The sequence below is a fragment of the Lithobates pipiens genome, unplaced genomic scaffold (genome assembly GCF_037356315.1).
Source record: "Lithobates pipiens isolate NorthernLeopardFrog02 unplaced genomic scaffold, aLitPip1_a1.2 Scaffold_3, whole genome shotgun sequence".
Taxonomy (NCBI): Eukaryota; Metazoa; Chordata; class Amphibia; order Anura; family Ranidae; genus Lithobates; species Lithobates pipiens.
Genome location: NW_027507790.1, coordinates 190,258,449 through 190,271,382, shown reverse-complemented (window position 1 = coordinate 190,271,382; position 12,934 = coordinate 190,258,449). Strand labels below are relative to the sequence as shown.

The following is a 12,934-nucleotide window of genomic DNA, read 5'->3' as shown; positions in this document are numbered from 1 at the left end:
TCACTCTGAACTCTAAATACTACTATGTTCCCACCCCAAAATATAAAAGATATATGCATATGTATTTTCAAGCTTTAAAAAAAAGAAAAAACAACCCTGAAGCACTCCAGATTCCAGTTGCTGCTGCAGGGATTGGTCCCCATACCAATGTCTTATGTCAGTACTGAAAGGACACAGAGTATCCCACCAGCCCCAGCAAGTTCCTGTTCCTCCTTATCTTCAGGCTAGATAGAACACAATGCTGGGCAGCAGTTTTAGATTAAAGCTAATGCTCCCTTGTGAGAACAAATATGAAACACTAAATATGTACCAGCAACTTTGTAAAGGCTTTATGTACGCATGTTAGGCTTTTTAAAGGTTGAATGTCAGCAAAATAGCCAAATACAAAACCAAAAGAAATAAAAATTAATATGCAACATTACCTCGTAAAAATAAATTATTTACATTTTGTATATTCCAAAACAGAACAAATTAGGAAAATATATACAAAACGCTTTACATTGCTTTCAAACAAAGATAAACCAGCGGCAATCTGTACTGCTAAAAAAGGGGTAGCAAAGAGCTATTGCACAATGCTGATCAAGTGACAAGGCATCGCTATAGGGTTATAGCATTTAAAAAACGGTCCGCTTCCTGCAAGCATGGCCACTTAGGGAGCAAATAAAATGCTGTCACTTGCTTTATCATGACAAATTTAAAACTGCTTACAGACAAAAGTGCCTTCACGAACCTTTCAGACATGTCCAATCCAAAAATGACAAGGTAAAAAAAATGGCAAGGTAAAAAAAATGGCAAGCAGCTAATCAAATATTACCACTGTCTGCCCACAATGAATATAAAATTCGAGCCAGAAAAAAGAAAAAGAAAAAAAAAAAAAAAAAAAACACACCTCTGCGTATGAGCCCAATGCATGGCTCTCTTGTGTATGGCTCACATTGCAAACATTTTTTAAAGGAAATCTGAACTCAACCAAGGATGCCATTGTGGAATTTCCTTCTCAAAATAATAAAATACCTGGATACTGTGCTGACCAGCAGTGCAGTTTTCGTACTTCATGGTCTCAAAGCAGATTCACAGTTCATTCATTTTCTTGATCTGTATGTTTGTTAGATTACTATCTCAGAGTATTGAAGTCAGAAAACTAAGTAACTAGCTCCTGAGGTGCCAGTTATCACTGTTGAGCCCTCTGGAGACATAAGGGGCTTATCCATGAAACATCAAAGAAAAAGGGTGCCAATCCGATGACCCCAATGATGTACATTCCCTCCCCCATCTCCCCACACCAATAGTAACAGCTTACCATAAGGATTACGAAGAAGGAAGTCAACAAGCACGATCTTTCTCACATAATGGGGTTCGTTTAAAAGGTTGACTGGTATTTTTACAAGTTTTTTTTCAGATTATACCTAAAAGTGGTTAGCTTAACAAAGATAACTTTCTTGATGTGTGTTATTGTTTGAAAGCCTATTTGTTCTATCAGAATTTAGTTATGTCTGCACATGGGGGCTGCCATACTTAGCCATTACATGTGAAGCTGGCTCTGCTTCTTGCCTTTCTTGGCCATTTCTTATTTCAGCAGTTGTTAATCAGGAAAACTGAGTGATTGAAGTAATCAGCCAGTAAAGGCAAATTCGCCAGTCGTCATATAATACATAATGATCAATTAAGACCATCAGATAAAGATGATCTTAAATATTACAAATACGATTCAATGCAAGATCCATTTATATCAGGGGTAGGCAACCTGGGACCCTCCAGCTGTTGCAGAACTACAAGTCCCATCATGTCTGGGAGTAACTAACTGCCAGCCTTGCAATGACTCATGGAAAAATGTAGTTCCACAACATCTGGGAGGGTCCCAGGTTGCCTACCCCTGCTTCATATGCTCAAAATACCAATACCGTAATTTGTAAACCTCACCTGGAATTTGAAGAACTTTCTGAAGTACATCTTTTCGCCTGTCTGCGTGGTGTAACTTACAGCACACACCAATCTGGAACAAAGAAATGTGTATTTTTATTAGCAGTGTTCTCACTGCAAGAAAGGTACTCATATCCCACCGTCTCTGTACTGACCCAAATCCACTACATTATTCTGAAATCACACTACAAAACACAGAGAGAGAAATTTTAAAGCTTAAAAAGGAGAAGTACAGCCAAAGCGTGTATGGCTGTACTTCTCTTGTGGATCACAGGAGTGCAGTTCATTCTGCACTCTTGTGACCTGTTTTTAGCAGACAGCTATTGGCCAACATCATTCTGCTGGTCCAGGCTGGGAAAAGAGCTCAACCATATGGTCCAGATACATCAAGATGCCTAGACTGGAACCTGGCTCAGCGAGGCGCTGAGAGCTCGAGCCAACGCTCCCACCCATTCCACAGCCCAGAGCGCTAGTGAGCGCAGGGAGGCAGAGCAGAAAGCCAATGACTGTCAGTCACCGACTCTCTGCTCAAAGAGCACCGAGAACCGAGCAATCAGTAGTGCTGCATCCATCTAGGTATGATAAAAAAACAAACAAAAAAAAAAACCTCAACTTCTCTTTAAAAGGGACCTTTCACATGGGCATTCAGTCTGGATCAGCCTGTCAATTTTTGATGGATTCAGACTGAACCACAATGTATCTCGATGGGCAGACAGATGTAAACGGATTTGAGCCCATTTGAATTCACTCACATTCAAATCAGTGTATGCCTGTATAAAAAAAATAAAAAAATAAAAATAAAAAAAAAGTCTGCACTCTTCTTTTTGTGTGGACATCAATGGATGTAAACTGAACAGATAGATTTTCATAATGGTGTAAACTGAACTAAAGATGGATGTGCAAACACAACCACGATGCACCATGGCACAGAGTCACACAGGAAATGTTTTTTTCCTGTGGCCATCAAATTATAAAAAATTTGCTGGATGTGAGGATTTCATCTGGTTTACGATTCAGATTGTTATGTAGTTTTATATTTGGTTGGGATTAGGTTAACTATGTGTAATGATTTGGGGTAATCTTAGAGAAAGTGGTGTAATAATTGCATTTTGGTGGTTTGATTTTCTGTTATTTTTTTCAAATCTGTGTTATTCTTTTAACAGGATGGTATGGTTGATTACAGTACAGTGTTAGTTTAGTATCAATTGCTGTTATTGGTAATTTTATTGTGGTGTCTTGTTATTGTGTTGTCTTTGTTGAATGTAATCGTAATGTAAGCTAAATCAGTATTCATCATTATTAATTTTTTAGGGTATGCCATGTAGATCAGTTTTTCAAAGGGATACAGAATGTAACCATAATTTAAGTCTGTTTACATCCGCCTACTCCTAGAGCTACATGGAGCGTTCAATCAGGTCCTCCTAAAAAACTGATAGATGGACCCGATTGGAAAACCCATATGAAAAGGGCCACAAAGAAGTCCAGGACAGACAAAATGGAGCAGCCAAGGGTCCCTTCATACGGGTTTGTCTGCTAGCTCAGTGGGGGTTCAATCCGCTGATGTCTGTCTCCGCTCACTGTGCTGAAATGGACTTGTCAGAGCCCTGCTATCCTCTATGGAGAGATTGGATGAAAACAGAGACCACCTGCCCGTTTTTAATGCGATCCGCCAGACAGATGGAAAATAGGGTCACCATCTGATCGGATAGCAGCGGGTGTCACCACTTACATCCTTGCACTTGAAATACAGTGAATCGGAAGAATCACCAATTTGATCACTTTTGATTCACCTGGATATACTGAATGTGTCTTTGCATATATTTTTTCAGAAGCATCAAAAAAATTAGCATTGAAATTAACTAATCCCTGGCTTAAACTGTATACATTTTCCTAAATTTTTTTTTAATCCTATTGCTTACATGTGTGTGCCAATCTCTTTAACTTCGTGATGAATGACATCATCTATACAGCTGTCCGGTCTCAGTTCAGCCACCACAGCACTGGATGCAGACAGGTTTAGCCGCTGGGAACTTGTCTGCAGGTCTGCCTGTAGAAAGCATGCAATGCATTCATGAGTACCATACATTGGTATTTGCACACTGGAATTTAGCAACCTCACCCATTGGTCACATTAAAAGGATGACCGTTTTAATTGCCAAAGCACAAAAAAAAAAAAACTTATGATTAAAAATGACTTACCTTGACCTGTATGTCTTTGACTGTTTGATTGCTGTCATTGTGAACACTAATGTAGCTAGAGAATGTTTCACCTAGGAAGATGTTTCTTCATTTCCATGTGCAATAAATGGATTAAATGTAAAAGAAAGGAAAAAAAGTTATGCTTGCATTATAAGACTTAACCTTGGTTCTAAGAACACAGAACATTTTAGACCTATAAGAATAAATCACATCTGACACTTTAAGGCTGCATTCACCCAGGATTGTGGGTGGAATCGCTGCAATTCCGCCCTGCAGTTTCGAATGGCTGCAAAACGCATTTGCAATGTCACTACATCTGACACCCCAATCATGCTGCGATTCTGCCGCAGTTGTCGGGTGGCAATTGGCCACACTGTCACCTAAAAGAAGCTTGTGATCCTTTTTGAGCAATAAGCATTGCGATTGCAGTGCTATTTTGCAGTGCAACTGGGGTGCCATTAAAAGTAATGGCATCACAAACTTGTCCCGGATTTTGCAGCCATGATGGCGATTCCACCCGCGATCACGTGTGTGTGCAGCCTAAAGTTGCTGACTGAAATAGAGCGTAAATGTTCCTTGCACATGTAGTAAACCAGCACTGACGGCACAGAATTAAATGGAAAGTTTGCCTGAAGTGCAGGAGTGTGACTAATCCCAATTTTGAGTGTAATGTGATGCTGCTAAATTAGTCACTTCAACTGTAAAGAGAAGTCTCCTACCCAAAATTCTGTGGCAACGTTAACATTTCTCCCAGCATTAATATTTCTGCTCCTTTCACTGTAGAAGGGTCATCTTTCATGAGGTTATTAAACAAGTCACCTATACACAGACACAAAACAAAATAACTATTAAGGGACATTTTCTAAGTACAAAAACAGAATCATTTATGTCATCAAACTGCTTCGCCAAGAGCGACAAGGGAGTCAAGTGCTGAAATTAGTACACTAAGCACCACACTTCCTGCTGTCTAAAATAGTAAATTTCTCGTTCAATGTGAAACAGCCCAGGCTGCATCTCAATCACTATGTATAGACACTTTATAGGAATCCTTTTATGTTGGTGCTCTAGCTTCAACACTTTGGGTTAATTTACTAACAATGCAGAGTGCAAAACCTGGTGCAGCTGTGCTCGTTAGCCAATCAGCTTCTAATTTCAATAATACACTCACTATTGCCCTCTCACCTGTGTATAGAACCCCATAATTAAGTCAAGTGAATGACGAAACATGTCGGGGCGTGGCTACTAGGCGACTGAGATTGGGAAGGAACATTGGATATCTCACTTCTACCCTCATCAAGGTGACAGCAAAACCAAGGAGCGGTGAGAGATTTTGTGAACACGTCCCGCATGAGATCACCAATGCTTCGGCAATCGGCTGTGTTAAAGTGTGCTGTGGCTTGATTTGTTTGGCGTGGTTACAAGTGTTTTTAATTGTGATTCCATTTTATGAGGAATTTCTCTTGTGTGATTAAAAGGTTTTTAAATGGTATCACGCTATGGGAGCATTTCCTTTTTTTTTTATATATTGCATGAGAGCACTTTTATGAAATTTCCAAGGGGCCAGCTCTTCTCCTACTGAAGTTAAAGATCGTATACCTCTGATCTACATCCCTGCAAAAAAGGTACAAAAAGCGAGCTTAGCCAAACACGATAAGTCTGAGGCTGATACAGTCGGTGAGTTAGTTCACATAAGGGGGAAAGGAATCACATTTCACAGTGGTGTGGTGAAGGAAAGTAGATGTTAACGGTCTTTTTGAGAAAACAACGATCACCATCATTTGCTATGTGAAGCATGTTTTGAAGATTCATAGACTTTGCATTACTTTCCTGAGGAGTGACAAGTATATAAGAAAAGGCAGTACCATTCATCAATACATGGCACATTAATTTGGGGTTTAAAAAGCTTGTTTTTGGTGGTAAACTAAACAAAATGTGCATTTTTTTTTTCTTTGGCGCCTGCCGATCATTGCACCCGCAATCAGTGTCTCGTGGGTGCAATGTCAGGCTCCTGCACGCACTACCTCCTGTTTTTCGCCTGCATCTCCTTATGGACTTTGAGTTACAAAGCTGGAGGAAGAGTGTATGAACCACAAGGGATCCACTGAGCACTACAAGCTTGTAGACTTGTAGTTTCTTCATCCAGATTCCTGCAAACGAATGACGCAGCTGTGATGCAGGGAGAAGAAACAGTGTCACATTGAAGTGCGGAGGTACCGAACATGTTGCATCCTAAATAGAGGTGTAACATGTAAGCCTATCTTTTAAAATTTAAGTCTGGGCAAAATCTAAAGCCTTGCCAGAGCTCTGTTGATGGATTATGTCAGTAGATCATTCTCTTCATTTTTATAACTCTAAGCACTTTTTCCCCTCCCATACCAGCTGCCTTTTGTTTCTCCCACTCGCTTGCCATTTCAGTGCAGCATAGGAAACATCGTTAGCTCAGTGTAGGATGTTAGGAGCTCCCTGGATATCTGTGTCAGCAGGTATTTCTCTCTATACCTGAAGCATTTTTAAAGACAAAACAGGCGGAAATGTGCATGTATTGCAGAGATGTACTGAATGCGTTTATACATTTTGCCCACTGTATGGGCATGTGTTGGCAGTCTTTAGGCTTAGGTCAATGGCATCAGTTTGGGGTGCTTCAGCGATCATTTAGAATTCATTTTCATATACATTTAACATCCTTTTAACCCGTTTCAAGCCTCTACTATAGACATGGAAATGTAAAACACAATTTAAGTGAATAAAAGTCAGTCGACACAGGCCCCAAGGCAAATCCAACACTTGATTAATTGAATCCACTCGTTGACGTTTGTTCTTTTTCAGTTTAATGCAGAAAACATTTTACCTGGAAGGTCTCGTTCTTCACATGTTACTGGGATATTGGTAAATAAAGTTGGTTTTGTGAGGCGCATCACTAAAAAGGAGAAAAAAACAAAAAAAACAAACACACACTTAGTACTTATGCTCGTCATTGCAAAATTGCCTTTTCAGTCATTGTTTTTTCTTCTACTTACAAAGCGCAACATTTCAAGCAGCACTTTACAGAATACACTATCATTCTTGTCAGTCCTCCCGAAGAAGGAGCCTATAATCTAAAGGGGTTTCCACACTCGTACAATCAGTGTGGACACTGTACAGATACAGAAATAACCTACCTCAATGCATTAGATCAGGGGTCTCCAAACTTTTGAAGCAAAGGGCCAGTTTACTGCCCTTCAAACTTTAGTGAGACCAAACTGTGGCCAGCAGGCGTAAACAATACCATAGGCTTATTGGTCAGTGGGAGTAAAAAAGAAAAAAAAATTAAAAAATAAAAAAAATTTACATCATTGGCGTCAGTGATAGGAATAGTGCCCCATTTTTTGTATCAGCGGTAGGAATGGGGCTGGCTAAAGGCAAGCAAAGGGCCACATTTGGAGACCCTTGCATTAGAATGTGGATGAGAACTTTACCAGCCAGGGAAACACATACAAACAAAAAGTTGAAAATACAAACCCAAATGCAGAAAAGCATGTAATCAGGCCATGGTCAGCATGGTTGGAAGTCAAGAGCCTTGCGTAATGTTGTAATAAATGTTCCCAGCAGTGGTTTAAACCCTTCATAATACTTTAACCACTTGACACTTAAACACCCTTAACCACTTGCCGACCGCCGCACGACGATGTACGTCGACAGAATGGCACGGGCAGGCATATTGGCGTACATGTACGTCCCTGCCTTCCTGCGGGTCGGGGGCCCGACCGGGCCCCCGCCCGGTGCCCGCGGCGGTCGGTATTCGTTCGGGAGCGATCCCGGACGAGGGGACGGCCATTCATTCATGGCCACCCCCTCGCGATCGCTCCCGACGAATGAAAATGCTCCGTGACATCACTTCCTCTCCTGTAATGTAAACACAGGAGAGGAAGTGATGTAATCTCTCCTCCGTGTCGGTATTTTTCGTTCCGACACCGAGGAGAGAGGATCGGTGAGTTGCACCAACACGACACTACACAGTAGAACATGCCAGGCACACTCACACCCCCCCGATCACCCCCCCCAATTACCCCTGCCCCCCAGTCACAGTGACACCAATGTCATTTTTTTTTTTTTTTTTTTTTTGCATTGGTGTCATTTGTGACTGTAATAACTGTTAGGGCAGTTAGGGTTAGCCCCCTTTAGTTCTAATGTACCCCCCTAACCCCCCAATAAAGGTTTAACCCCGTGATCACCCCCCGTCGCCAGTGTCACTAAGGCTGGGTTCACATTGCAGCGGTTTATGAGAACGAATGTGATTCGCACCGCACTGCAGTGCAAATCACATCCGATCTCTGTGCGATTCGAGTTCAGCCATTCGCCGCACCCACCACACCCGCCGCAAATTCGCACGGGACCCTTTTTTTGGTCCGCAGCAGAATCGGATCGCATGGGTGTTCACACCATGCGATCCGAGTTTGCAGATCGCACTGCGATATGCGAACTGATCTGGGGGTGTCATTAACATTTCACTGACACTCCCAGCAGTTCGCATAGGGCAGTGTGAACTGCCGCCGGGAGGCATGCGATGCGGGAACCCGCCGCGGATTCGTGGCGTTCCCGCATCACTCCAGTGTGAACCCAGCCTAATAAGCGATCGTTTTTCTGATCGCTGTATTAGTGTCACAGGTGACGCTAGTTAGGCAGGTAGGTATTTAGGTTCGCCGCAGCTTTTTATAGCGCCAGGGACCCCCATATACTACCGCATAAAGCCCCCTGATTGCCCCCTAGTTAACCCTTTCACCAGTGATCACCATATAACTGTTACAGGTGACGCTGGTTGGTTAGTTATTTTTTTTATAGTTTCAGGGCACCCGCCATTTATTACCTAATAAAGGTTTAACCCCCTGATCACCCAGCGGGTGTCATTTGTGACTGTAATAACTGTTAGGGCAGTTAGGGTTAGCCCCCTTTAGTTCTAAGGTACCCCCCTAACACCCCCAATAAAGGTTTAACCCCGTGATCACCCCCCGTCGCCAGTGTCACTAAGGCTGGGTTCACATTGCAGCGGTTTATGAGAACGGATGTGATTCGCACCGCACTGCAGTGCAAATCACATCCGATCTCTGTGCGATTCGAGTTCAGCCATACAGATAGTATGGCTGAATTCGTGTCGCACCCGCCGCAAACTCGCACGGGACCCTTTTTTTGGTCCGCAGCAGAATCGGATCGCATGGGTGTTCACACCATGCGATCCGAGTTTGCAGATCGCACTGCGATATGCGAACTGATCTGGGGGTGTCATTAACATTTCACTGACCCTCCCAGCAGTTCGCATAGGGCAGTGTGAACTGCCGCCGGGAGGCATGCGATGCGGGAACCCGCCGCGCATTCGTGGCGTTCCCACATCGCTCCAGTGTGAACCCAGCCTAATAAGCGATCGTTTTTCTGATCGCTGTATTAGTGTCACAGGTGACGCTAGTTAGGCAGGTAGGTATTTAGGTTCGCCGCAGCTTTTTATAGCGCCAGGGACCCCCATATACTACCGCATCAAGCCCCCTGATTGCGCCCTAGTTAACCCTTTCACCAGTGATCACCATATAACTGTTACAGGTGACGCTGGTTGGTTAGTTATTTTTTTATAGTTTCAGGGCACCCGCCATTTATTACCTAGTCTCACTAGTGTACCCCTAAATTTAGGGGTGTCTACTTTCCAAAATGGGGTCATTTGGGGGGGGTTTGTGCCATCTTGGCATTTTATGGCCTTCAAAACTGTAACGCCCTTAGAAAGCCTGAAGGCGGTGCTTGGTTTTCGGGGCCCCGTACGCGGCTAGGCTCCCAAAAAGTCCCACATATGTGGTATCCCCGTACTCAGGAGAAGCAGCAGAATTTATTTTGGGGTGTCATTTCACATATGCCCATGGCATGCGTGAGCAATATATCATTTAGTGACAACTTTGTGAAAAAAAAAAGAAAAAAAAAAGTTTGTAATTTTCCCGCAACTTGTGGCAAAATATAAAATATTCCATGGACTCAACATGCCTCTCAGCACATAGCTTGGGGTGTCTACTTTCTAAAATGGGGTCATTTGTGGGGGTTTTGTGCCATCTTGGCATTTTATGGCCTTCAAAACTGTAATAGGTAGTGAGGAGTGAAGTCAAATATTTACGCCCTTAGAAAACCTGAAGGCGGTTCTTGGTTTTCGGGGGCCCCGTACGCGGCTAGGCTCCCAAAAAATCCCACACATGTGGTATCCCCGTACTCAGGAAAAGCAGCAGAATTTATTTTGGGGTGTCATTTCACATATGCCCATGGCATGCGTGAGCAATATATCATTTAGTGACAACTTTGTGTAAAAAAAAAAAAAAAAAATTTTTTTTTTTGTCATTATTCAATCGCTTGAGGCAAAAAAATAAAATATTCAATGGGCTCAACATGCCACTTATCAATTTCCTTAGGGGGTCTACTTTCCAAAATGGGGTCATTTGGGTGGGTTTTGTACTGCCCTGCCATTTTAGCACCTCAAGAAATGAGATAGGCAGTCGTAAACTAAAAGCTGCGTAAATTCCAGAAAACGAACCTTAGTTTGTAGATGTGACAACTTTTGCGCAAACCAATAAATATACAATTATTGACTTTTTTTTTACCAAAGACATGTGGCTGAATACATTTTGGCCTAAATGTATGACTAAAATTGAGTTTATTGGATTTTTCTAATAACAAAAAGTAGAAAATATCATTTTTTTTCAAAATTTGCGGTCTTTTTACGTTTATATCGCAAAAAATAAAAATCGCAGAGGCAATCAAATACCATCAAAAGAAAGCTCTATTTGTGGGAAGAAAAGGACGCAAATTTTGTTTGGGTACAACATTGCATGACCGCGCAATTACCAGTTAAAGCAGCGCAGTGCCAAATTGTAAAAAGACCTCTGGTCATTTACCAGCAAAATGGTCCGGTCTGAAAGTGGTTAATAACCAGACCAATTTTCAGCTTTCGGTGCTCTCACATTTTGAATGACAATTACTCAATCATGCAACACTGTACCCATATGACGTTTTTGTCCTTTTTTTCCACACAAATAGAGCTTTCTTTTGGTGGTATTTAATCACCGCTGGGTTTTTTATTTTTTGTGCTATAAAAGAAAAAATACAGAAAATTCTGTAAAAAAATGAATTTTTCTTTGTTTCTGTTATAAAATTTAGCAGATTAGTAATTTTTCTTCATAAATTTTGGCCAAAATTTATACTACTACATATCTTTGGTAAAAATAAGTACAAATTGGTGGATATTATTTGGTCTTTGTGAAAGTTATAGAGTCCACAAGCTATGGTGCCAATATCTGAAAATTGATCACACCCTAAGTACTGACGGCCTCTCTCATTTCTTGAGATCCTAACATGCCAGAAAAGTGAGGTTTTTGAAGTTGTAGTTTTTTCCTACCATTCTTTGCAAAATTAAGATTTTTTTTCCATTTTTTTTCTTCACAAAGTTTTCGTATTATCAGGTTATTTCTCACACACAGCATATGCATACCACAAATTACACCCCAAAACACATTCTGCTATTACTCCAGAGTATGGCGATACCACATGTGTGAGATTTTTACACAGCATGGCCACACATGTAAAAATCATCATTTATTTGCTAGAAAATTACATAGAACCCCAAAACATTATATATGTTTTTAGCAGACCCTAGAGAACACAATGGTGGTCGTTGCAACTTTTTATCATGCACAGTATTTGCACAGCAATTTTTTGAACACGTTAAACACCACAGTAAAGTTAGCCCAATATTTTTGTATCATGTGAAAGATGAAGTTACGCCAAGTAAATAGATACCCAACATGTCACCCTTCAAAATTGCACATGCTCATGGAATGGCGCCAAAACGTCACTACTTAAAAATTCCCATAGGCGACGCTTTAAATTTTTTTACTGGTTACATGTTTTGAGTTACAGAGGAGGTCTAGGGCCAAAATTATTGTTCTCGCTCCAACGTTCGCAGCGATACCTCACATGTGTGGATTGAACGCCGTTTTCATATGTGGGCAGGACTTACATATGCGTTCGCTTCTGCATGCGAACTCATGGGGACAGGGGCGCTTTAATTTTTTATTGTTCATTTTACTTTATTTATTTTAGTTTGACATTTTTTTTCCCCCCAAAAATAAATTTTTGGATCACTTTTATTCCTATTACAAGGAATGTAAACATCCCTTGTAATAGGAATATGGCATGACAGGTCCTCTTTACAGTGAGATATGGGGTCACATCTCACCTCTAGGCTGGGAAGCCTGAAATAAATAAAAAAATGGCAGGGTATGGCAGAGTGTAGGTGGGGTATTGGCAGAGTACTGGCGGGGTATTGGCAGAGTACTGGCGGGGTATTGGCAGAGTACTGGCGGGGTATTGGCAGAGTACTGGCAGGGTATTGGCAGAGTACTGGCGGGGTATTGGCAGAGTACTGGCGGGGTTCATTTTCAGTGAGCAGCGATATGGGCACTGCAGATGCAGCCCACAGCGCTGCTGACACCGATCTCTTCCCCCTCCGCTGTACCAATCGGTACAGAGAGGGGGAGGAAGGAACCGGCGTCATAAAATGACGCTGGTTTGTTTACAATTAATTCACTGCCTCTCAGAGTTAAACAACCGCCCTGAAGCCGTTAATAGGCTATGGGCCGGTTGTTAAGTGGTTAAGGCCTGGTTTACATCTATGCAGGTTGAAGTTTGCATATTCCAGGTGCATTTTGCATCTTTCAATACACGTTTTTGATCCATTAAAGTCTATGGAACCAAAAACAAGTCCCTGGCCCTTTCCATAAAATGCACATGTGAACTACATCCATAGGAAACCATG

The 12,934-nt window shown here is 41.8% G+C and overlaps 1 protein-coding gene across 5 annotated transcripts in view; it reads right to left on the bottom strand.

Moving 5' to 3' along the window:
* LOC143940856 (trafficking protein particle complex subunit 13) overlaps positions 1–12,934 on the bottom strand; it is an 81,071-nt gene that overhangs the window by 44,271 nt on the left and 23,866 nt on the right. For all 5 annotated transcript variants that reach the window (XM_077462642.1, XM_077462638.1, XM_077462640.1 and 2 more), the window contains 5 exons: positions 6,968–7,036; positions 4,839–4,938; positions 4,120–4,204; positions 3,840–3,967; positions 1,921–1,993 (listed from right to left, as the gene is read on the bottom strand). In XM_077462642.1, coding sequence (XP_077318768.1) covers positions 1,921–1,993; positions 3,840–3,967; positions 4,120–4,204; positions 4,839–4,938; positions 6,968–7,036 — 455 coding nt within the window. The remainder of the gene's footprint in view (positions 1–1,920; positions 1,994–3,839; positions 3,968–4,119; positions 4,205–4,838; positions 4,939–6,967; positions 7,037–12,934) is intronic.